Source organism: Oratosquilla oratoria, chromosome 24, assembly GCF_046742065.1.
Source record: "Oratosquilla oratoria isolate Oo_2021 chromosome 24, ASM4674206v1, whole genome shotgun sequence".
In the NCBI taxonomy this organism is placed as follows: Eukaryota; Metazoa; Arthropoda; class Malacostraca; order Stomatopoda; family Squillidae; genus Oratosquilla; species Oratosquilla oratoria.
Genome location: NC_134800.1, coordinates 33132768 through 33159866, shown reverse-complemented (window position 1 = coordinate 33159866; position 27099 = coordinate 33132768). Strand labels below are relative to the sequence as shown.

General features: G+C 40.0%; 1 protein-coding gene across 1 annotated transcript in view; it reads right to left on the bottom strand.

The window, feature by feature from the left end:
• Window positions 1-27099, bottom strand: part of ALiX (programmed cell death 6-interacting protein-like protein AliX) — a 253882-nt gene that overhangs the window by 76090 nt on the left and 150693 nt on the right. Inside the window, exon 8 of the mRNA XM_076207864.1 lies at window positions 20591-20784. Within this exon, the coding sequence (XP_076063979.1) occupies window positions 20591-20784 (194 nt within the window). The remainder of the gene's footprint in view (window positions 1-20590; window positions 20785-27099) is intronic.

Below are 27099 nucleotides of genomic sequence, written 5' to 3'. Positions count from 1 at the left end.
AAATGGGTGGGAGTGATTTCTATGCCTTTTTCTTTTTGGCTACTCCCCATGTAAGGGGGAAAAAGCCTTTGGTATATGTAGGTATGTATATTCCAATGCATAGAGAGCTACTGGCATTACCACCTGTCTGTGTTGTCAAAGTTAACCTGAATTATGACCTGTGACAGGGGACAGGGTGACCCTTCATTCACAAGGGGCTGAACAGGGAGTAGTAGTTAAATGGGTTTTCACAGGCGAATTGATGCAAGGGCATGGTTTATTAAATTCCACAATACAAAATCTTCATTAAGTGGTACCATCCTAGCCTCCGATACAGAAAGTTTTGCAACAGTAAACTGAATCATGATGAGGGTGTGCTTTGACTCAGCCATCCCCCCTCTTACAAGTAAAGAGGCCTTTAAAATATATCATCCAAGGGTGAGCTTTTATTCATTTCTAGTTTCCCTATTTTCATATTCTGAGATATGTTCTCAAGTAATGTTGAGAATATGCCATTCATTTTCATGGCTATGATAGATATAACCATAATCCGACTTACATGCTCCTTACTTTCTTCCTGTTTGTCAACAGTACTGGTTAAGGACATCGGCTTGCTTTATTGAGGTTAAAAGTGAAAAATTAGGGGGGGGGATTCAAAACTTGCTGGAAAATAATTTCAAGTGTTGGCAACATCCTGAAGTTTTAAATTGATACAGCAATTTTTACTATAAATAAATATCATACATACATACATATACCAAGGGTTTTTCCCCCCTTACATGGGAGGAAGTCAAAGTCAATGGGATGAATACACTCCCACCCATTTCATCCCCATATACTTCATTCCCATTCACCACCCCTCCCTCTCTCTTTTCATGGGTCCTCCTGGATGATGGGTTATCCCTGCATCTTACCCACTGCCCCTGGGTCAGAGCAATCCATCAAGACTCAGCACATCCACAGCAAGGCTGTTTCATTTAATCAGCAACCCCCCTTTCCATCCCCTCATGCAGAAAATCAAGAGATGGGGAGAAATCCCTTTGGGCTGCATCAAAATATCACTCACACATACTCCCTAACTCCCCCCATCCACCCCCTTCTATACATTACGGCCTCATCCCTACACAACCATTCTCCACTCACCCGTATCTTCCACATCCTCTCTTCCTTTCTTAAAAGACGTCCCCCTCTTTACCAGTGACCCTTTTACTCCATCCACCCATCTCATCCTTGGTCACCCCCTCATGTTCACTCCATCCACCTCTGCCTTCCACACCTATTTCACTAATCTTTCTTTACTCATTCTTAACATGTGTCCAAACCATCCCTATACTCTTTCATCAACCTGTCTCCCAACTCTCTTTCCACCTTCGCTCTCCTCCTCACACTATTTAGTCTAGTAACCCTTACTATACTTCTCAGGCATTTCATCTCAAACACATTTAAACTCTTCCTCTCTTATGTTCGATGTTTCTGCCTCATACAGTGCTGTCAGCACAATTATACCTTCATAGGATAATGGAATTTGGAAAGAGTAAAAACACAATATCAAAAGATTACAAAATTGGTGAAGAGGTGAAAAAAGTAAACTCAGAGAAAGATCTCGGAGTGATGATCAGCAAGGACATGACACCAGATAAGCATATTAATAAAATATTCGGAGAAACCTACAATTTATTGAGGTCAATTAAAGTGGCGTTTGCTTATTTGGACGAGGAAATTATAAAAAACATTCTAACTACACTAATAAGACCAAAACTTGAGTACGCAGCAACACTATGGACACCCAGTACCAAAAACAATATAAAAAGATTAGAAAGAACACAAAGAGCAACAACAAAACTAGCACCAACTCTTTCTGAACTGACATATGAGCAAAGACTGTCCAAAATAGAATTACCAACTTTGGAACAAAGAAGGGAAAGAGGAGACTTGCTGACTATCTATACAATAATGAAAGGGATGGAAGTCTTATATAAGAATGACTTGTTAATATGGGATAATGGTAAAACAAGAGGACACGAAAAGAAACTAAAAAAAGAGTTACAGAAGAGATCTGAAAAGGAACAGCTTCCCACACACAGTGATAGATACTTGGAACAAATTAGACAACGAAACAGTGTGTGCAAACACTATTCAAGATTTTAAGAAAAAACTTGATGCTGAGAGATACAAAGATGGGTCACCACGAGCATAGCTCTCTTCCTGTATAATACAACTAGGCAAATACACACACGAGCAGCGATTGAGGAAGGACGAACGAAAACATGCTCCAAACCGCTAACTAGCAATTTGATGATGGACGATTTTGGAATGTATTATTAACAACCACCAGGTTTGTACATACACGGAGGGTGTGTTGAAATTAAGGTGACCGAAATGTAGTCTTTGTATCTTAGTTCAGTTAATGTAAAAGAAGAACCAGTGACAACAATGGATGAATTAAACAATGAATTCAGTGATAAAGAAACTGCAAAGGCAAAGCAACGTCTAGAGGCAAGTACAATAGAGCCCCCGCTTGGTGATAATAATAATAATAAAAAAAAATGTGTCTGAATGAGACCCCAAAAACATATCAAAGGTTGGATAGAGGTCTCTTTTCGGGATTTAATAGAGAAAATAGTAACATATATAGAGGGTTAGACATGGATAGAGAACCTAGGTTTAAAAATATTATAAGAAATATAGAAATAAATGAGTTGTTGGGCGAAATAATTGAACTGAGAAGTGAATGCAAAAATATATACAAGTAGGTATATTAAGAAAAGCCAATGAAGAAAACAATATGGAAATAGATGATCTAAAAATGGAACTGAATAGAATAAAGGGAGAAATTATAAGATTGAAAAATGAACACATGAATAGGAATGAAGCATTGAAAAAAGAGATGAAGGATCAAATACAGGTGGTGACTGAAAAAGTGGAAGAAAAAATGAAAGAAAACGACTTTCAAAAAATTAAAAAACTGTAGAAGGAGGAACAGGAAAGAAAAAAATTATCCTTCAAGGAAATAATGGAACAACAAGTTAAGGATAATATGGAGAAAAAAAAAAAAAAAAAAAAAAAAAAAAAAAAAAAAAAAATCCAAGTGATTAAAGATTATAGAAAAAGGAAATTGAGTTAGGGATGCAGTGGACAGGAAAAGATGCATTGTGATTTATGGTATTAAGGAAAAGCATGATGTGCATAGATACCAGAGAGAAAGGGAAGAGAGATCGCAAAAGGGATTCTAAAGGAGATTCACGAGGACAATCAAACCTTGGATAAAGAAATCGAGTAAACTTTCAGAATGGGGAGATACTCAAAAGAAAAACAATTTAGGCCACTAAAGGTAAAACTTAGGTCACAAATGATAGCAGAGGAAGTACTATCCAAAACAGCAAATCTAGCAAATGGTGAAAATCTCAAAATTGTATGGATAAAGAAAGAAATGAGTGAGGAAGAAAAGGAAAAAGAAATAGAGCTTATAAGTGAAGTGAAAGAAAGGAACGAAAAAAGAACCGAGAGTGAAAAGAATGATTTTTTTTTGGAAAGTGGTGGACATACAAAGAAGGAAACAAAACAGACAGAAGAAGGGAAAGAAAAAAAATTAAATTAGCATATACCAACATTGACGGAATGATCTCAGGAATGAATGAACTGAATGATTACCTGGTATCAGAAAAGCCAGACATAATGGGAATAGTGGAAACAAAATTGAAAGGTAATCTACCACCTAACACAGTGGGACAAGGTCTATATAACTGCTGGATGAAGAATAGAAAGGAAAAGCAGGGAGGGGGAGTATTATTTCTGACCAAGAAAGACTTAAATGTGACAAAAATAACAGAAGGAAGAAATAATGTAGAGTCAATCATGATAAAAATAGAAAACAACCACATGAAAAATAGAAAATTTATAGTAGTGTATGTGCCTCCTAAAACACAGGCCTGGACAGAACATGATCATTCCAAATTGTTAGAAGATACGAAACATGAACTAACTGATATACTGAAAGAAAGAGGAAATACAGTAGTTATGGGTGATTTTAATTCCAAAGAAATATGTTGGGAAGAATTGACAGTGAGGGGTGGAGAGAACACATGGGACAGCATGCTACTCGATATGACCATTGAATACACATTGACCCAATGGGTAAAGGAAAATACCAGATACAGAAACAATGAGGAACCTTAGAGACTGGATTTAGTACTCACATTGTAACCCAAAATTGTAGACAGAATAGAATACAAAAAACCATTAGGAAAGAGTGACCATGTACTAATAAAATTCGAATTAAAAGAGCAAATGGACCTAAGAAATGAGAAACATAGAATAGGAAGACCAATGTTTAGCAAAACAAATTGAGAAACTTAAAAGAATTTTTTCGAAAAGCAAACTGGGAAAAATTCCTTAGTGAGGAAACAAGGATGGAAGAGAAATGGAATATATCAAAGGAATTTTATAATGAGGGTGTGATCAAATATGTTCCACAACAAAAGCAAGAAAGAATATACATAAAAAACTAGTATAATAAAAAATGTAGTGAAACCAAGGATACATACATATACCAAGGCCTTTTCCCCCTTTCAAGGGAGGTAGCCAAAAAGAAAAAGGCATAAAATTATTCCCACCCATTCCATCCCTAAATACACTCCACTACCCTCCACCCTCTCTCTTATCTTAGCACCTCCTGGATGATGGGTCATCCCTGCACCTTGTCCAATGCCCTGGGTCAGAGGCAGTGGCGAAAGTCACAGCACATCCAAAGTAAGGCAGCTTCATTAAATCGGTGACCCCCCCTCCCCGTCCCCCCATGCATAAAAGAAGACGGGGAGAAATCCTTTCAGGGTGCATCAAATTTTTCTCACACATACTACCTCACCCCCCATCCCCCTGCCCATTCCACCTCATGCATCACAACACCATCCATATACAACCATTCTCCATTCACCATTATCTTCTGTCCTCTCCCGTCCTTCCTCAACAGACATTCCCCTCTTCCCCAAAGCCCCCTTCACCCCATCCATCCATCTCATTCTAGGACGTCCCTTCATGTTCACTCCCTCCACATCTGCCTTCCATACCTCTTTTACTAGTCTTTCTTCACTCATTCTTTCCATGTGTCCAAACCATCCTAATACTTTTTCATCAACCCTATCTCCCAGCTCCCTTTCCACCCCTGTTCTCCTCACTTCCTCATTTCTCACTCTATCTAGCCTAGTAACCCCCATCATACTTCTCAGACACTTCATCTCAAACACATTCAAGCTCCTTTTCTCTTCCTCTCTTATGTTCCATGTTTCTGCCACATACAGTGCTGTTGGCACAATCACTCCATACAGTCTCCTCTTAGCATCCATTCCCAAATGTCTATTCCTCATTACACCTCTTAATCCACCAAGGCATTTACTTGCTTCTCTCAATCTACATTCTACCTTCACTCCACCTTTTCCTGCCACATTTGCACCTATCTAAAACTATCCACTTCCTCCATTCGCTCTCCCTTTATGCTCACTTCCTGTCTGCTGCCACTTTCACCCCTTGTACATCTCATCACCATACTTTTACCCACATTTATCTTTAGCTTTCTTCTTTCACACACTCTCCCAAACTCTGTCACCAACTTCCTCAGTCCCTCCTCCGATCCTGCCACAAGCGCAGTGTCGTCCGCAAACAACAGCTGGCTCACCTCCAACTTTTCTCCTTTTTCTTTAACCATCTCCAATCCCTGACCCACCACCCTTGCATTCACCTCTCGCACTACCCCATCCATGTACAAGTTGAACAACCAGGGCGAAATAACACATCCCTGACGAAGTCCCACCTTTACCTCGAACCACTCACTCTCTCCATTTCTAATCCTGACACATGCTTTACTACTCTCGTAACAACTCTTGACAGCTCCTAGAAGCTTTCCTCCTATCCCATATATTCACAAAACCTCCAACAGTGGCTTCCTGTCTACCCTGTTGTAAGCCTTTTCCAGACCCATAAAAGCCCAAAAAACATCCTTCCCCTTTCCTATAGCTTTCTCACATATCTGTCTTACCACAAAAATTTCATCTAAACAATCTCTACCCATCCTAAATCCACACTGTTCCTCACCAATTACTCCCTCTGTTCCTCTCCTAATCCTCTAAATCAAGATCCTCCCAAAAGCCTTCCCAACTACACTAAACAAGCTAATCCCTCTGAAACCACTATATTCACACTTGTCCCATTTTCCCTTGTAAAGTGGAACTATACAGGCACTCCTCCAGTCCTCTGGCACTCTACCCTCTCTTAAACAAACATTAAATAACCTCACCAGCCAGTCCACCATCACTGTACCTCCTTATTTTAGACATTCTGTATGGCATCCATCCAGACCAGGTGCCTTACCTACTTTCATCATCTTAACAACTGCCTGAGCATTTCCCACTACAACTATCTTTCCCTCCCTATCATCCTTCACATTTAGCAACACCCTAAAATATTCTGTTCATCTTCCCCTGTCTTCTCTTCCATTATCATCTCTCCATCTGCACCTTTTACCTTTTCTTCTCTACTTGATTTGCCTCCTCTTCCTCTCTTAATTTCTTTCCAAAACATCTTTTTATTACTTTCAAAATTTTCTGTCATACTCTTACCCCATTTCACATCTGCTCTCCTCTTTGCCTCCTTTACCTTGTGCTTTACTTCTCTTTTCTTCTCTTTGTACCTCTCATGCAACTCACTTGTCCTATTTTGTAACCAATCGGTGAAAGCTCGCATCTTCTCTTCTACAACCTTCTTTGTTTCCTCATCCCACCATTCACTACCCTTCCTTCTATTTCCTCCTGTCCTTCTTGTTCCACACACCATCTTTACACACTTTGTGACTCCCTCCTTGAACCATCCCCATTCCTCCTCCACGCCTAGCTCTACTCTATCCTTCACTCCCTCCCATTCACCTCTCCCACCACCCCATCCATGTACAAGTTGAACAGCCAGGGCGAAATAACACATCCCTGACGAAGTCCCACCTTTACCTCGAACCACTCACTCTCTCCATTTCTAATCCTGACACATGCTTTACTACTCTCGTAACAACTCTTGATAGCTCCTAGAAGCTTTCCTCCTATCCCATATATTCACAAAACCTCCCACAGTGGCTTCCTGTCTACCCTGTTGCAAGCCTTTTCCAGATCCATAAAAGCCCAAAAAACATCCTTACCCTTTCCTATAGCTTTCTCACATATCTGTCTTACCACAAAAATTTCATCTACACAACCTCTACCCATCCTAAATCCACACTGTTCCTCACCAATCTCCCTGTTCCTCTCCTAATCCTCTCAATCAAGATCCTCCCATAAGCCTTCCCATAGACATTCCCCTCTTTTGTAATGCCCCTTTCACCCCGTCTATCCATCTCATCCTAGGACGTCCCCTCATATTCACTCCTTCCACCTCTGCCTTCCACACTTCTTTTACTAATCTTTCTTCACTCATTCTTTCCATATGTCCAAACCATCCTAATACTCTTTCATCAACCCTATCTCCCAGTTCCCTTTCTACCCCTGTTCTCCTCCTCATCTCCTCATTTCTCATTCTATCCAGCCTAGCAACCCCTATCATACTTCTCAGACACTTCATCTCAAACACGGCGACCAAAATGGCACCTACACTATCAAATTTAACATATGAACAACGATTGGAGAAATTACAAGTGATAACACTAGAACAGAGAAGGGAGAGAGGCAATTTGTTGACCATCTTTAGAATTACGAAAGGAATGGAAGTTCTTGATAGGGATGACCTATTAAAATGGGACAAAAGAGAAACAAGAGAACATGCAAAGAAACTAAAGAAAGACAGTTATAGAAGAGACCTGAAAAAGAACAGCTTCCCACACAGAGTGATTGACGTCTGGAACAAATTGAAAAGTGAAACAGTTAATGCCAGAAATATACACGAATTCAGAAGCAAACTATAAGTAAAGACATACAATAACGGGTCATAACGAGCATAGCTCCAGGCCTGTAAAATACAATTAGATAAATACATTCAAACTCCTTTTCTCTTCCTCTCTCATGTTCCATGTTTCTCCCCCGTACATTGCTGTTGGCACAATCACTCCTTCATATAACCTCCTCTTAGCATCCATTCCCAGATGTCTATTTCTCATTACACTTTTCAATCCAAGGCATTTACTTGCTTCTCTCAATCTACATTCTACCTCCACTCCTCTCTTTCCTGCCACATTCGCACCCAAGTATCTAAAACTATTCACTTCCTCCAGTCTTTCACCCTTAATGCTCACTTCCAGCCTGCTGTCACTCTCTCCCCTTGTACATCTCATCACCTAACTTTTGCCCACATTTATCTTCAGCTTCCTTTTTTCACACACCTTCTCAAAGTCTGTCACTAACTTCCTCAATCCCTCCTCTGATCCTGCTACAAGCGCAGTGTCATCAGCAAACAACAACTGGCTCACATCCCACATTCCTCCATTTTCTTTAATCATCTCCAATCCCTGACCCACTACCCTTGTATTCACCTCGCGCACCACCCCATCCATGTAAAGATTGAACAGCCCACCTTTACCTCAAACCATTCACTCTCTCCATTTCTAATCCTAACACAAGCTCTACTACTCTCGTAAAACTCTTGACTGCTCTTAACAGTCCCATATATCTGCAGTACCTCCCATAGTGCCTTCCTGTCTACCCTGTCGTAAGCCTTTTCCAGATCCATAAAAGCCCAAAATACATCCTTACCTTTTCCTATAGCTTTCTCACATATCTGTCTTACCACAAAAATCTGATCTATGCAACCCCTACCTGTCCTAAACCCACACTGTTCCTCACCAATTACTCCCTCTGTTCCTCTCCTAATCCTCTCAATCAAGACCCTCCCATAAGCCTTCCCAACTACACTCAACAAGCTGATCCCTCTGAAACTACTACATTCACACTTGTCCCCCTTTCCCTTGTAGAGCGGCACTATACAGGCACTCCTCCAGTCGTCTGGCACTCTACCCTCTCTTAAACAAACATTAAATAACCTCACCAGCCAGTCCACCATCACTGTACCTCCTTTTTTCAGACATTCTGCATGGCATCCATCCAAACCAGGTGCCTTACCTGCTCTCATCATCTTAACAGCCGCTTTCACTTCATCCTTCCCTAATTCTCCTCCATTTTCATCACTCATCTCACTCATTTTCTTAGCGCTTCCCACTGAAACTACCTTATCCTCCTGCACATTTAGCAACTCCCTAAAATATTCTGCCCATCTTCCTTTCACTACCTTCTCTTCCATTACTATCTCTCCATCTGGACTTTTTACCTCTTCTTCACTACTTGCGTCTCATTTTTCTCTTTTTATTTCCTTCCAAAACATCTTTTTATTGCTTTCAAAATTTTCTGTCATACTCTTACCCCATTTCACATCTGCTCTCCTCTTTGCTTCTTTTATCTTCTGCTTAACTTCCTTTCTCTTTACTTTGTACCTCTCATACCATTCCCTTGTCCTAATTTGTAGCCAATCTATGAATGCCTGCTTCTTCTCTTCTACACCCTTCTTTGATTCCTCATCCCACCACTCACTACCCTTCCTTCTATTTCCTCCCGCCCTCCTTGTTCCACACACCATCTTTGCACACCTTATGACTCCCTCCTTGAAACATCCCCATTCCTCCACTCCTAGTTCTACTCTATCCTTTACTCTCTTCCACTCCTCTTTCAGCTTCTTAAACTCATTCTCCTTTTTTTCCTCATTTAAGTAGTTCACTGTAAGTACCTTCCTACCTTCTGCCCTTTTCCTCTTTCTCCACTCTCAATTTACCTTCCACCAGGAAATGATCTGATATTCCCCCACTCTCTCCCTTTAGAACATGTACATCCTTAACTCTTCCTACCATACTCCTGGTCACCACTATATAGTCCATTAACGCTCTATCTGCCACCCTTCCATCCACCACCATCTCACATGTGTACTTATGCTCGACTTTCTTCTTAAACACTGTATTTGCTATCATCAACTCTCTTTCAAGACACATCTCCACCATCAATTCTCCACTATGATTTTTACCTGGAACTCCCTACTTCCCAATCACTCCATCTATTGGTTCATTTTCTACCCTAGCATTAAGGTACCCAATACAACTACATTGACATTTCTCCCTAATCCCTCTATGCACCCATTTATATCTACCCAAAAAGCCTCCCTTTCCTCTACGCTCTTCTCACTACCAGGCCCATATGCACTTACAAAAACCCACATCTCCCTTCCCAGCTTCACCTTCATCCACATCAACCTTGATGAAACCTCCTTCCACTCTACTAAACGCTTACTTATCTCTTCACTTACTAGTATAGCCACCCCTTCTCTCCCTCATCCCCTCTTCACTCCTGAGTACCTCCCAGCTACACTCCCAATCTCACAGTTGCCCTTTCATTTTAGTTTCACTCAAAGCCAGCACATCCATCTTTCTTCTCACAAACATACTGCCTATCTCTTCCCTTTTACTCTCATCTGTACCACATCCACACATATTAAAAGACCCAAACCTTAGGGTACTGGTTTGAAAACTCCCAGACCCCTCTTATGCCTTTTCTCTCTCTCTCTCTCTCTCTCTCTTTTTTTTTTTTTTTTTTTTTTAGAAATGTCCCCTTTTGGGGCTACAGGTAGTAGGACTCCTAATCCCATCCCCCGTTCCGTTTTTTGTCGCCTTTTATGACTCAAGTGTGTGGTAAATTGAGATTAATTGTATTATCGCATTATTCTTGTTTTACGATAGACTGTTGATGTATAGGAATTGTATACTTGTGCTGTGGGTTCCTTACATACCGTGTGGTTCTCATGTGTTTGGTACTTGGAAATATGTTTTGATGCTCTATAGCATCTGTTGGTATTGTTTATATGTTTGGATCCTATGTAGACGTCTTTTGTTTTTGTTCAGGTACTTGTACTGTGACGTCGATCTTGGCTTGTTTACGTTTGTCTGCTGAGCTCTCAATAAAGAGCAAACTTGGTTCCTGTTTTTTCTCTCAGCAACCTCAGCCATACTGCAACAAAGTGGAAAGACTTGGTGGTAGCATTCTCTTCCCCCACCACAGGGTAGGCGAAAAAAGGAAATGGATATTCAGAGAAATGGTACAGGAGAGTAACATGGGGTTGGGGGACAGCATAATGGAGGGATAGTCATAGTATAAAAGTGTCATAATTTCTCTATGAACAGAGTTTCCTCTATCACAGACAAAATGATGTGTGGCTCTGGTCCGTAGGGGCGCCCCATATAGACCCTAAATTATCAACTGCATGCTACTTTGCCACAATAACATGCAGCCAATACCCCAGACAGGAATGGAAATCCTTGACAGAAAAGATTTACTAAAAAATGACAATGGAAAAACAAGAAGTCATGAAAAGAAACTCAAAAAGGATAACTATAGAAGAGATAGGAAAAAGAATAGCTTCCCATACAGAATGCTGGATATATGGAATAATTTAGATGAAAAAAACAGTGTGTGCAAATACTATTCACGATTTCAAGAATAAACTTGATGCTTAAAGATACAAAGATGTCACCATGAGCGTAGCTCCCTTCTTGTATAATACAACTAGGTAAATACAATCTCCTCTTAGCATCCATTCCCAAATGTCTGTTTCTCATTACATTTTTTAATCCCCCACGGCATTTACTTGCTTCTCTCAATCTACATTCTACCTCCACTCCTCCCTTTCTTGCCACATTCACCCCAAAGTATCTAAAGCTATCAACTTCCTCCAGGCTCTCTCCCTTAATACTCACTTCCAATTTGCTATCATCCTCTCCCCCTTGTACATCTTGTCACCTTACTTTTACCCACATTTATCTTCAACTTCTTTCTTTTACACACCTTCCCAAACTCTGACACTAACTTCCTCCCTCCTCTGATCCTGCCCCAAGCACAGTATCATCAGCAAACAACTTGTTTATCTCCTATTTTTCTCCATTTTCTTTAACCATCTCCAAACCCCAGCCCATTACCCTTGCATTTAACTCTTGTACCACGCCATCCATGTATAAATCGAGGCCCAAAAAACATCCCTACCTTTTTCTAAAGCTTTCTCACACACCTGCCTTACCACAAAAATCTGATCCAACCAATACCTGCCTGTCCTAAACCCATACTGTTTTTCACCAATTACTCCCTCTGTTCCTCTTGTAATCCTCTCAATCAAAACCCTCCCCTAAGTTTTCCCAACTACACTCAACAATCTGATCCCTCTGAAACTACTACACTCACACTTGTCCCCTTTTTCTTCTTGTAAAGCAGAACTATACAGGCACTCCACTGCCTTGGCACTCTGCCTTCTTTTAAATAAATATTAAACAAAGTAAGTCACCAGCCAGTACACCATTACTATTTTAGACACTCCACATGACACCCAACTAACCCAGGTGCCTTACCTGCTCTCATATTAACTGCTTGTACCTCATCTTTTCTTATTTCTCCTCCATTTTCTTCATTCATCATTTTAATTTTCTTAGCACTTCCTACTGCAACTACCTTTCCCTCCCTATCCTCTTTCACATTTAGCAACTCTAAAATACTCTACCCATCTTCCTCTTACTGCTGTGACTTCCATTATCATTTCTCCATCTGCACCTTTTGCCTTTTCTTCTCTATTTGATTCACCTCCCCTTCCTCTTAATTTCCTTCCAAAACATTACAAAGGATTACAAAGGCGGAGCATACCGACAGGAGACCTTTTGATCCATATCTAGGTCGGATGCAAAAAAAAAAATCATATTAATAATAAAATAATAAATAAAAACTATGATAATGTAAATAACAAATAAAATACATACATAAATGCATAGGTATAGTTAAATAATAAACAAACAGGTAAATAGTAAATAATAATAAATTGACATATAACTAATAATAAATAAAAATCACAGACAAATGATAACAAAACAAAAACAAATAATATAAGATAAATTATAATCATTACAGCATCTTACTTAGGTATTTATCTAAATGATTCTTAAAGCTTTGAACTGAACTACATTGCACTACCTGTGCAGGAAGTTTATTCCATTCATTAACTACACGGTTGGCAAAGTTGTTTCTACCTACTTCCAAATTGAATCTATTTCCGGACAGTTTGAGACCATTGTTTCTTGTCTGATTCTCATTCAATGTAAAAATTTGGTCACTTTTGATGTTGTCAATTCCCTTTAGAATTTTAAAGACCTGTATCAAGTCACCTCTGAGTCTACGCTTTTTTAGGGAAAACAGATTCATATGTTTTAGTCGATTTTCGTATGATTTATTTTTGATATTTGGAATCAGTTTTGTGGCTCGCCGTTGTACTCTTTCCAATCTGTCAATGTCTTTAATGAGATTCGGTGACCATACGGAAACAGCATATTCCAAATGTGGACGAACTAACGATTTATATAGCTTGTTAATGAGTGATGGACTTTTGAAATCGAAAGATCGAGCAATCAGTCCTAGAATCTTATTCGCTTTCTCAGAGGCTGAAATACACTGCTTGGATGATTTGAGGTCGTTACTGATAATTACTTTCAAAATTTTCTGTCATACCCTTCCCCCATTTCACATGTTCTCATTTTTGCCTTATCTTATTCTTTACTTCTCTTTTCTTTGTACCTTTTATATACAGGGTGTTCAGGATATATTTGATAATTTTTTATCTTCTGTCATTTCAGAACCATTTGAAGGATTTAACACAGGTAAAGTGCAATGGATAGCTGATTCTGTGTACTATAGATGGGTGTGAGAGCTAGAGAGCATGGATGACTGGAAACCACCAGAATATTAGAAGAGAATGACCTGCATCATGATTATTTGCATTGAATTAAAAAATTCTGAAATCTTAGTTGCAGCTCAGTGCTCCTTGAATACCATGAAGGCTGTGAGATGTGAGTTGAAGAATGGCAACAAAGATATGGAAGCAGTGGTGTTCTGACTGTTTGCACAACGAAATTCATTGAGAAGCTGCAAAAAGAGGTATGGCAAGATCCAGGCAAGACAATGCGGATCTTGGCGAGAGAGATGGATGTTGGAGTGATGACTATGAAGAAAGTGCTGAACAAGGATTTTCACTACTCCTCATACAAGAGATGCAAAGGCCAATGACTCACCACCAAGGCCTAAGAGAACCTCCTTACAAAAGGCAAGAAACTTCTCAACAAGGTCAAACACCCAGCTTAGCCAGAGATGCTCTGGTTCTTCTCAGATGAGAAGAACTTCTGCAAGGACCAGTTGCTTAATGTGCAGAACAACAGGTGGCTAGCCTACAGTCTACGAGAAGTCCCACGCTTCATGAAGACCACATTCCCTCAAACTGTGATGGTCTTAGGGTACATTTCCAGGGAAGGCCATATCATGCAGCCCCACATCTTTGAAGAGGGACTCAGACTCACTTCAGTTGGCTACATTGAGTTGCTGTCCACTGTTGTCAAGTGCTGGGTGGAGACCATACAGGTGGCAGCAGGACTCAACTCCGTGTCACACCTCCAGGAAAACCCAGAAGTAGCTGTCTTGAGAACATTATAACTTCACCAGTCCCAATATCTGGCCCTCCAACTCAGCTGATTACAACCCCATGAACTATTATGAGCGGGGTGCAGTTGAAAAAGTCACCAATCGTATTGCCTGCAACACCAAGAACTAACCGATTGTCAGGATCATCTCACAAAGGACACTGTGAAGCCCATGTGCTGCAGGTTAAGGTCCCGCCCGGAGAACGTGGAGGTTCAGGGCAGCTTCTTTGAGTGAACTGTATTTGGTAAAAGATCCTATAAGAGATGCACTTTGAATTTTGAGAATACATAAATTTTTGGCCAAGATATGATGTTTTTCTTTCTTTTCCAAAAGTGTCAAATTTATCCTGAACACCCTGTAATTCTCTTGTCCTATTTTGCAACCAATTTATGAATGGTGGTTTTTTTTTCTCTTTCTTTTCTACAATGTTCTTTGCTTCAACATCTCACCACTCACTACCCTTTAATTTCCTTCTGTCCTTGTTCCACACACCATCTCTGCACACCTTGAAACATCTCCACTCCTAGTTCTACTCTATCCTACACTCCCCTCCACTCTTCTCTTAGCTTCTTATACTTCTTTTTCTTTCTCATTTAAGCAGTTTACTCTAAGCACCTCCATACCTTTTGTCCTTTTCCTTTATCTATTCTCCACTCTCAATTTACCTTTCACCAAAAAATCTGATATTCCACCACTCTCCCCTATGAACATGTACATCCAAAACTCTTCCTAGTCTTCTCCTGTTTACCACTATTTAGTCCATTAAGGCCCTATCTACCACCCTTTCATTCACCACCCTCTCCCATGTGTACTTATGCTTGACCCTTTTCTTAAACAGTGCTAGATATCAATAACTCTCTCCTGGCACTCCACACTTCCCAACCATTCCATCTATTGGTTCATCTCCTACTATAGCATTGAGGTCTCCCAATACCACTACACTGACATTTCTCCCTAAACCCTCTATGCACTCATTTAAATCTATCAAAAAACCTACCTTTCCTCTACACTCTTCTCACTACCAGGCCCATAAACACTTACAAAGACCTGCATCTCCCTTCCCAGTTTCACCTTCATCCACATTAATGCCTTCCCTACAATGATACCTATGTAGGCATCATGAGGCACAAGTTGTATTTACCTAGTTTACCTAGTTGTATTTTATGGGACGGGAGCTATGCTCGTTGTGACCCGTTTTCGTATCTCTCCACATCCAATTCATTCTTGAACTCGTGTATAGTTCTGGCATTCACTGTTTCACTGTTTAGTCTGTTCCAGAAATCGATCACTCTGTGCGGAAAACTGTTCTTTTTCAGGTCTCTTCTGTCACGGTCCTTCTTTAGCTTTTTATCGTGTCCTCTTGTTTCTCTTTGGTCCCATTTCAATAGGTCATCTCTATCGAGAACAAGTGGGTATATGAGGATGCTGGCTTAGTGTCTCGATTATATTTATTTTGTAGTTGTAGTTGAATAACTGGCTTGATCATATTTTCTGTGGTTATTAATATTCAGACTGAAAGAAAACGAGTAATACAGTGGTAACTTTATATTTGATAACACAAGTATAGTGGTGCATCATCAAATCATTGTACATCAGGATGCTGATGCTGCCTGCAAGAATTTGACTTATATTAAAGAGGTTAACCTTGAAGAATAGAATAAAATAATTGGGATTTATCTGGTGTCGCAACATCAATGGTCATTGACGCCGTAGTATTTATGATTAAGAAAAGGAAGTGGTAAAAAGCCTAAACAATAAATAAAATAAAAAAAGATTGAAATCTAAAGATCATTGAGAAGATCAATAGCACTAAGAAAATTAAAAATAGAATTTATATTGCAGTTACATCCCAGAACACTTCGAAGGGACAGATCTCCTTCATCTCTGTGTTTTGACAAATATTGTTGTCTTTCTCCATCATAACTGGGGCATTCCACCAAAATGTGTCTAATGGTTATAGGAACAAGGCAATCATTACAAAATGGAGGACTGCCCTCCATAAGAAAGCCATGGGACAATCTAGAGTGACCATGCAGTAACCATGTAGTAAGCGCTGAAACTATAAGTTGTTTTAAAAAACGATTAGACAACTTTATGGATGGGGATGACAGGTGGTGATGGATACGGAGCTGCCTAGTGTAGGCCTTATGGTCTTTTGCAGTATCCTTTATTATGTTCTTATGTGACCAATCCTCAACCGGCAAAGGGTTACTTCCTGTTTTCTGTTCAGTAATGTACAAGACCAAGGATGAATAATATCAGTAATCTCTCTCATCTTGTTACCAGCCTCAAGATCCCAATGGAACTACCAAAGAGATGAGATCTCGGATTTGATTAGAGGGATATAATCTTCATGAGGTATTGGCCGTAAGTGACGCAAGGGTGAGAGAGCGGCTTCCTTGGCCAATTTATTGGCCTGTTCATTTCCTGGTACTCCAACATGTGCTGGAACCCAGCAGAAGTTTATTTCATTACCTCGATGCTCGATTAAAAAAAGCCATTCTAAGATCTATAAAACTATTGGGTGCCTTGAGTCGAATTGTTCTAGAGACTGCAAGACACTCTTTGAGTCACTAAAAATTGTAAAACATTTGGCTCTGCTTTTCATGGAGGATATATCTCCACGGTGGACAGTATTCCTGTCAGTTCGGCAGTGAAATTAGATGTTGTATCAGGCAAGGTACCCTTACGATTAAAATAATTTGAGAATATTCCAAAACCAACACCAGCACTAGTTTTGGAGCCATCAGTAAAAACAAAAACAGAGGGTTGGTGATTAAAAGAATGTTCTAAAAAAGCATTGTGTAGTTTATAATCCTTAAAATTATACTTACAATCGTTAAAATATTTACAGAAAGACACTGTGGGCAGTCTCCATGGGGGGAACAAAATATTTAAAAGGAAGGATGGGAATCTTGGGAAGATTCATGTCCTCTAAAATCCTTTTCATCCGGTATCCAAAAGGCTTTGGAAGTCTGGGGTGATTGTTGAAACAAATGCTGTTAAAATCTGCTTGAGCTGTTCTAAAAGCGAGAGAGTTGGGAAGCCTCTGCAATCTATGCCAGTATCTAATAGATGAGGTCTGGTGAATAAGATCTAACGACATTTCCCCTGCATCAACTAATAAACTTGGTATTGGGGAAGACTTGAAAGCACCTGTGGCCAAACGAACTCCACCGTGGTGTACCGTATCTAAAATTTTCAGTCTGGATGAAGTGGTCGATGAGTAAAACTCGCATCCATACAATAGTTTCGATAAAATAAGGGAGTGATGGCAGCTGTCATTTTCATACTGTAACCGCAAAATTGTTCTGCGGTCACCCATAATAACGAATGGCTGAGGTAACTGTTGAATAAGATTCAACAGATTATCTTTGGTTATATTAGTATTTGGTAGTAGATATAGGGAGCAGACTGTATGTCTGCGATTCAAGCCGGCTTGTATCGCAACAGCTTGCAATCGAGACTGAAGAGGGATAGGAACATGAGGTATATCTTTACGGATATACAACATGCTTCCCCCATGTATACCAATATCTGGATCATATGTAGTATGGTATGCTATGAAGTCTTTAGGGCATGGGGTGAATGAGTCTAACATTATTTCTTGTATGGAAATAATATTAGGTTGCTGGTCATGGATTAGCAGTTTCAATTCCTCATACTTGGCTCTTAGTCCCTGTAAATTCCATTGGAGCTGAGTGAATTTATTTATGGTTCAGGGAATGTCAGGTGGTGTTGTTACCCGACTTCTTGGTCTTAGATTGTGGGATTGAATGGACCTCAGCTTTAATTGGAAGCTTTGGTGGTTTAGGTGATTGAACTCCAGGTTTAATTTTAGTAGGACCTTCTTTAGGTCTACCAGAGGTGGTAGAACTTCCCTGTGGCCCTACAGGTACAGGGGGAGGGACTGGCACTTTCTCTATAGGTACAGAAAGATCTCTTGTTGATCCTTCTAGGTTGAAGGAAAGATTTCCCACTCCCCTCTCAGGGGTGGGAAGAAGGCCACTATCTGGGCCCTTGGGTGATGGTGTAGGGCCTCCTATGGTCCCAATATGGGAAGAGTTGTTAGATGGCAATTTGGATACAGCTGTTGTAGAATCTCTATTCTGAATTTTGCCACTTGGGCAATCCAAAGAGTCTGAACTCCGTGTTCGCTTATTGCGAGTTAGTTGGTCAACTGATCAATTGGTTGTTTGCACTTTATCTGGAGTGACTGATCGGTCTCCATTTTATCTGTATTAGGCTGTGTTTTAGTGGTGAGGTGGCCTGTAGGCTGTAATTTGTTGCCAAGGGCTTCCGAGTATGTCTTAGAATCAGGTTTTGATGAATCAAGCACTTTTCTTCTTGCTTCAGAGTAGCTAATACGTTCTCTGACCTTTATATTTAGGATTTGTTTTTCTAGTATATATTTTTCACAAGATCTAGAGGAAGCTGGGTGCTCTTCATGACAATTAAGACACTTTGATGTTTTGGTACATTCTCCATGTTCGCTTTCACTGCAATTGACACAAATCGGTGGTGTTCCTGCTAATTTCTTGTGACATGTGGTGAATATATGACCAAACATTTGGCAGTGGTAACATCTTGGTGAAGGTATATATGGTCTAACCTTCAGTTTATACCAAGCAGCAGATATTGATGATGGAAGATTAAGCAGGTCAAATGTTAAGACTATTAGAGGTTGGTCTACAAGAGTGCCATTTTCTTTTCGTTTCATCCGGCGAACACTTGAAATGTGCTGGGATTTCAACTCTGTTAAGAGCTTTTCTTCAGAAAACCTCAGTAGTTCCTTGGAGTAGACAACTCCTCTACATTTGTTGAGTGTCTTGTGAGGGGTTCAATCTGCTTCATACCCAGCAACTTTTCCAATGTTCTGAAATTTTTAGCTCTCTTCTGGAGAGTTAACCTCTATCAGAAGTGATCCACTACTTTGGGGGATGATTTTGGGTTCCCTGCCAATACATTGGATAATTTCTCTATGGACATAAAAAATGTCTAAAGAGTCAATGGGGTTGCCATTGAGTATGGATAAAGTTAAATATCTATTATGATGGGACTCAAAAATCCCAGGCAAAACTTCCAATTGTCCTCGTGGATTAGTAAGAGGGGGGAAAGAATTTTCTTTATTCTTATTTTTCTGCTGTGGTTTAGCGGAATAGGGTTCCAGTGTGATGAAAGACTGTGGACTTTCATCTCTAGAACCAGTAGAGGCCTTGCTCATATCCTTGGTCATGCATAGGTCGTCAACGTTAGGAGAGTTTCCTCTTATGGGTTTGTCTTGACCGCAGTGAGGGTGACCTTACTGGGGGCGGTTCCCCAGTCAGGTGGTTACGAGGCAAACTATGTTTGGGACACCTTTTCTAGCCCCCTCCCCATGTGGGGTGAGCAGAGTGGATCCTGAGTAGGGCTGCTCAGTCATGTGGGTAGCTACTGAACCGTGCTGTTGCCTCAATCCCAACACAATAGCGATATATCTTACCCAAGGTAGAAATGATGAAATTTGTCCCAAATACCACTGGCAAAACTCCCAGGTCTCAACTACTGCCCCTATTTCTGTTCAATTTGAAAGTCTTTGGGATGGGACCCACTTGGAGGGCTTGCTGTGTAACCACTACTCAAAGTGGCAACAAATTTGTTATGAATTCCACCTGCTTATCAAAAGAAATTAGCTTTTCATTTTTATAGTGAATTGTTACTGATCTTGGGTGACACTCACATTTAACTGGGACTACACTTGAATATTTTCTAATCCTCAAGGGATTAAATGCTTTCTGCTGCAGTCTATGGAGAAGAAGAAGATGAAAGTTATTTTGAAGTGTGCTGATCATGTTATGGCTAATGGGAAGTGACTTAAATCTGGCTAGTACTCATTATGAACATGATTAACTCCTAGCAAGCTAATGAGCCCATTCCTGATTCAGTGGTCACATATGTCCCTTTTACATTCTTATGTTATCACCAGGCCATTTTAATCAGCAATGGGTCAACATGTCATACCAAAAGCTGACACCAGCTCTGCAACATTTCTTCACTAGGGAATATCACACACATTTCATCAAAATTAGTTCTACACTAAACAATATCTTGCTCAATTTCTTTACCTGTACTTTTCAGCATTTGACTGGAAGTTCTGAGTAAGTTTTTCTGAAGGCGTTCGTGTCCACCTTTCTTTAAACTGAGTACGTAATTGTTCATCTGATTCTTTTTCTTCTCGAAGTTGCTTTTCACTTTCCTCAAGTAGTTCCTTGTTCCGCTGAAGCAATTCTGGTAATTCACTCATCATCTTCTTCAGGCCCTATAGAAAGAAGTCATTTATATTATTGAGTATCAAAAATAGGAGATAAATGCAAGCATTTGTTATGACATTAAAGATAGAAGGAGAGAGAGAGAAAGGGAAGTGTGGATGTGCATGTGTGTGTGTGTGTTAACACTCATTATCCATGATGAGAGAGAGAGAGATATAGAGAAGACAAATAGGAAAAAGAGAAGAGAAGAAGAGAGGGAGGGAGAGAAGACAAATGGGAAAGGAGAAGAGAGATAGAGAGAAGGAAAGGGAGGGAAGCAGTGTGAAAGAGTGAGAGAGTAAGGGGGAAGAAAGATAGAGAAGGAGAGAAGGAAAGAAGAGAGAGGGAGAGAGGGAATGAGAGAAAGAGAAGGAGGGAGAGAAACAACAGGTGAGGGAGGGAGAGAAACAACAGGTGAGTGAGAGAGAGGGAAAGAGAAGGAGGGAGGGAGAGAAACAACGGGGGAGTGAGAGAGAGTGAGAGAGAGAGGGTGAGAGAAGAGAGGGAGAGAAATAGAGAGGGAGAGTTACAAGGAATCTCAAATCCTCAAAAGGTTTTAACCCATATTGAGGAGGTACCATTCAAAGGTTAGCGGAAATTCACATTAGTATTTGTACTAATGTTTGTAGCACCTTGTCTAATCAACTTTTGAATGGCTCAACAGAGGAACTGGTTACTGTGTCCTTTGGTAGTCTGTTCCAAGTGTGCATATTTTATAGGTAAAAAAGTTTTGTGGCAAAGTAGCATGCAGTTGATACTTTAGGGTCTATATGGGGCGTCCCTACGGACCAGAGCCACACATCATTTTGTCTATGATAGAGGAAAACTCTGTTCATAGAGAAATGATGATACTTTTATACTACGACTGTCCCTCCATTATGCTGTCCCTCAACCCCTTGTTGCTGTCCTGTACCATTTCTCTGAGTATTCTTTTTCTGTAATGGGGGAATTCCCTGTGGTGGGGGAAAAGAATACTGCCACCAAGTATTTCCACTTGGATCGTAAGAGGCGAGAAGAAAGGGACGGGGATTGGGACTAGGCATCCTTCTCCTTGTAGCCCCACAGGGGACATTCCTAAACAAAAAAGAGAAGGCATAAGAGGGTCTGGAAGTTCTTGGACCAGCACCCTAAGGTTTGGGTCTTTTAATGTGCGTGGATGTGGTACAGATGAGAGTAAAAGGGAAGAGATAGGTAGTATGTTTGTGAGAAGAAAGATGGATGTGTTGGCTTTGAGTGAAACTAAGTTAAAAGGGAAGGCTGAGTGTAAGTTTGGGAGTGTAAGTGGGAGGTTATCAGGAGTGAAGAGAGGGCAGGGGAGGGAAGGGGTGGCTATTCTAGTAAGTGAAGAGATAGGTAAACGGGTAGTGGAGTGGAAGGAGGTTTCCTCAAGGATAATGTGGATGAAGGTGAAACTGGGGAAGGAGATGTGGGTCTTTGTAAGTGCATATGGGCCTGGCAGTGAGAAGAGTGTAGAAAGGGAGGCCTTTTGGATAGATTTAAATGAGTGCATAGAGGATTTAGGGAGAAATGTCAATGTAATAGTACTGGGAGACCTTAATGCTAGGGTAGGAAATGGTCCAATCGATGGAGTGGTTGGGAAATGTGGAGTTCCAGGAAAGAATTGTAGTGGAGAGTTGATGGTGGAAATGTGTCTAGAAAGAGAGTTGATGATAGCAAATACAGTGTTTCGGAAGAAAGTCAAGCATAAGTACACATGGGAGAGGGTGGTGGAGGGAAGGGTGGTAGATAGAGCACTAATGGATTATGTAGTGGTAAATAGGATTATGATAGGAATAGTTAAGGATGTACATGTGCTAAGGGGAGAGGGTGGGGGAATATCAGATCATTTTTTGGTGGAAGGTAAGTTGAGAGTGGAGGATAGAAGGAGGAGGAGGGATGGGGCAAAAGGTAGGGAGGTTCTTAGAGTGAACTCTTTGAATGAAAAGGAAAAGGAGGAGGAGTATGGAAAGAAGCTGAAGGAGGAGTGGGAGGGAGTAAAGGATAGAGTAGAGCTAGGTGTGGAGGAGGAATGGGGATGGTTCAAGGAGGGAGTCATATAGTGGGCAAGGATGGTGTGTGTTCCACACACCATCCTTGCACACTAGAAGGACAGGGGGAAATAGAAGAAAGGGTAGTGAATGGTGGGATGAGGGAACAAAGAAGGTTGTAGAAGAGAAGAAGCAAGCTTTCACAGATTGGTTACAAAATAGGATGAGGGAGTCATATGAGAGGTACAAAGAAAAGAAAGGAGAAGTAAAGCAAAAGGTAAAGGTTGCAAAGAGGAGAGCAGATGTGAAATGGGGTAAGAGTATGACAGAAAATTTTGAAAGTAATAAAAAGATGTTTTGGAAAGAAATTAAGAGAGGAAGAGGAGGCCAATCAAGTAGAGAAGAAAAGGTAAAAGGTGCAGATGGAGAGATGATAATGGAAGAGAAGGCATTAAGGGGAAGATGGGCAGAATATTTTAGGGAGTGAACATGAGGGGACGTCCTAGGATGAGGTGGATGGATGGGGTGAAGGGGGCTTTGGGGAAGAGGGGAATGTCTGTTGAGGAAGGACGGGAGAGGACAGAAGACAGGGGTGAATGGAGAATGGTTGTATATGGATGATGTTGTGATTGCATGAGGTGGAATGGGTGGGGGGGTGGGGGTGAGGTAGTATGTGTGAGCAAATTTTGACGCAGCCAGAAGGGATTTCTCCCCGACCTCTCCTTTTATGCAATGGGGGGACGGAGGGGGGGGGGTCGCCGATTTAATGAAGCGGCCTTGCTGTGGATGTGCTGTGTCTTGTGACACTGCTTCTGACCCAGGGCAGTGGACAAGGTGCAGGGATGACCCGTCATCCAGGAGGTGCTCAGATAAGAGGGAGGGTGGAGGGGTGTGGAGTGTATTCAGGGATGGAATGGGTGGAAATTATTTTATGCCTTTCACTTTTTGGCTACCTCCCTTGTAAGGGGGAAAAAGCCTTGGTATATATATGTATGTAAAAAAGTCACCTACCTTATCACAAGACTAATGGGGGATTGAGTTTCCACACAATTGCAAGTGGCATTCACGTTCAAGCTGAAGAACGTTAATAGTCAATCTTGTCAAATCTTTGAGAGAGGAGGAGGAGAGAGGGAAAGGGAGAGAGGGATGGGTAAGACAATTGGGAAAAGGAGAGAAGAGACAGAGGAAGACAAATGGGAGAGATGAGAGAGAGAGAGAGAGAGAGAGAGAGAGGGAAGAGGGAGGGGAGAGAAAGAGAAGGGAAGGAGGGAATACATATGGGAGAGGAGAGAGAGATGAGGGCAGGAGAAAGAGATAGGAGGGCAGGAGAAAGAGATGGGAGGGAATGAGAGAGAGAGGAGGGAAGGAGAGAGAGAGGAGGGAATGAGAGAGAGAGGAGGGAATGAGAGAGAGAGGAAAGGGAATGAGAGAGAGGGGAAAGGGAATGAGAGAGAGAGGAAAGGGAATGAGAGAGAGAGAGGAAAGGGAATGAGAGAGAGAGAGAGAGAGGGGTGGGTGTGTTAAGTTCATGAAAAAGATCCTGGGCCTAAAGTCAAGGATTTTTCAAAACTGGAAGCAGGCAGATGACTCTGCTTGGCACCCATCTCCTAGAACCACCATGAGTATGTACCCTATGTTGGTTCCTGCATTTTAAAATACCATTAACCATTTCAGTACGAGTCAAATTCTCGCGTGCAGCATCAGATGCCATATGTATGATTCATCATACTACTCTCGTTATAAAATAGTCACTGCTGTATTACTTGTTCTCATTTACTCTGAATAATAATACACACAAAAAATGTGATCAAATCAGTTCACAGAATCTGGGGGTACCTCGAGAAAAAAAAAAAAATAATAATAATATATGTACACACACACACACACACATATAGAAGAGAACTGAAGAAAAACAGTTTTCCTCATAGAGTTTTGGACACTTGGAACAAACTGGACAATGAAATAGTATGCGCAAAAACCATTCATGAGTTTAAAAACAAACTAGACACTGCAAGATACAAAGGCGGGACATCACGAGCATAGCTCCCCTTCCTGCAAAATACAACTAGGTAAATACATGGAACTAACAGATAAAATTCACACTATAATAAAATACTCAAAGAAGGAAAAGTACCACAAGACTGGAAAAATGCAAACATTGTACCAATATATAAAGGAGGAAATAAGGAAGATCCAACTTACTACAGACCGGTCTCCCTAACAAGCACAGTAGCTAAAATATGTGAAAAATTGATTAAAAGTAGATGGGTTAAACATTTGGAAGAAAAATCAATACTAAACTCAAGCCAATTTGGATTTAGACAAGGAAGATCATTTACAACAAATCTTATCTGTTTCTATTTGAGAATAATAGATATAATAGATGAGAGAGATGGATGGGCAGACTGTGCCTATCTAGATCTACAAAAGGCATTTGACAAAGTACCACACAAAAAATTAATAGGAAAATTAAAATCAATAGGTGGCATTGCAGGTAATTTATTAAAATGGATGGAAGACTTCCTGACTGGGAGAAAAATGAGGGTTGTAATTAGAGCCAAATACTTGAAATGGGAAGAAATGATAAGTGGTGTTCTACAAGGGTCAGTGCTGGCTCCAATCATGTTTGCCATATATGTAAATGACATGGACGAAGGAGTTGAATGTTATATGAATTTGTTCGCAGATGATACAAAAATATTAAAGAAAGTATCAACAAATGAGGACTGTGACTCATTACAATCAGACCTGGACACAATCTGGAAATGGACTCAAAAGTGGGAGGTGAACTTTAATATCAAGAAGTGTAGCATAATGGAGTTTGGTAAAAGCAAAAACAGAATTTAAAAAAATTAAAAAAATTGGTGAAAAAAAAAAAAAGTGCACTCGCAAAAGGACCTTGGAGTGATAATCAGCAATGACATGACACCAGACATATAAACAAAATAGTAGGTGAAACATACAACCTACTAAGGTCAATGAAAGTGGCATTTGAATACTTGGATGAAGAAATGATAAAAAAATATATATATATATTAGTCACATTGATTAGACCAAAACTGGAATATGCAGTGACACTATGGACACCCAGTACTAAAAAGGATATAAGGAAACTAGAAAGAATACAGAGAGCAACAACAAAGTTGGCACCAGCTCTTTCCAAATTAACATACAAAGATTATCGAAGCTAGAACTACCAACACTAGAGCAAAGAAGAGAATGAGGTGATCTACTGAATATATATAGAATCATGAAAGGAATGGAAATCCTTGACAGAAAAGATTTACTAAAAAATGACAATGGAAAAAGAGAGGTCATGAAAAGAAACTAAAAAAAGACAACTATAGAAGAGATAGGAAAAAGAATAGCTTTCCACACAGAATACTGGATATATGGAATAACTTAGATGAAAAAAAAAACAGTGTGTGCAAATACTATTCACGATTTTAAGAATAAACTTGATGCTGAAAGATACAAAGACGGGTCACCATGAACATAGCTCCCTTCCCGTAATTAACAACTAGGGAAATACAACTAGGTAAATACACACAAAAGAGTCAAGAAAACAAGCAAAAAGCTAATGTACATCAAACTAAGAAATGATTATGTAAAAATAAGCAGAGATGAAAAGAGAAACTGAAAAAAAAAAATAATAATAATAATAAATAATAATAATAATAGAAAAATGCATGGAAGAACCCAAACTATTTTACAGGTATGTAAATGGCAAACTGAAGAACAAAAAAGAAATAGAAAAGCTGCGCCAAGATAAATATGAATATACAGAAGAACTGGAAATGGCTGAAATTATGAACCACTTCAAATCAGTATTCACAATAGAAAACTCACCTAACTGTGAGGAAATAGAGAGATATCCCCCTCAATGAAATAATTGTAACACAGAAGGAAATCAGCGACGTTATTAGAAATTACGTAAAAGGTGACATCATATTGAACTCATTTATTGAACTCTAAAGTTTAATTTCATTAAAGTAATAAAATGTATATTTAAATTATTGCATAAAATCTGAATAATTAATAATTTTAATAATCAATTGCTACTGATAATTTGTAGTCTATTGAAAATTTTAAACATTTGAAATAAATACCAAAATTTTGGTCGGTGAAAAGTAAACATTGGTCGAGAAAATTATAGATATTGCGTATGGCCTGTGGCCGGCTTCATTCAAATACTTGTTTCCGTGAAATCAAGATGCTTAGAATTTGTGTCAACTAAAATAATATAAAATTACTGTAAATCAATTTCGGAGGAACAATTACTCCCAACTATAAAGAGAAACCTCTCTTTAAAACAAAGAATCACTACACAATTGAAAA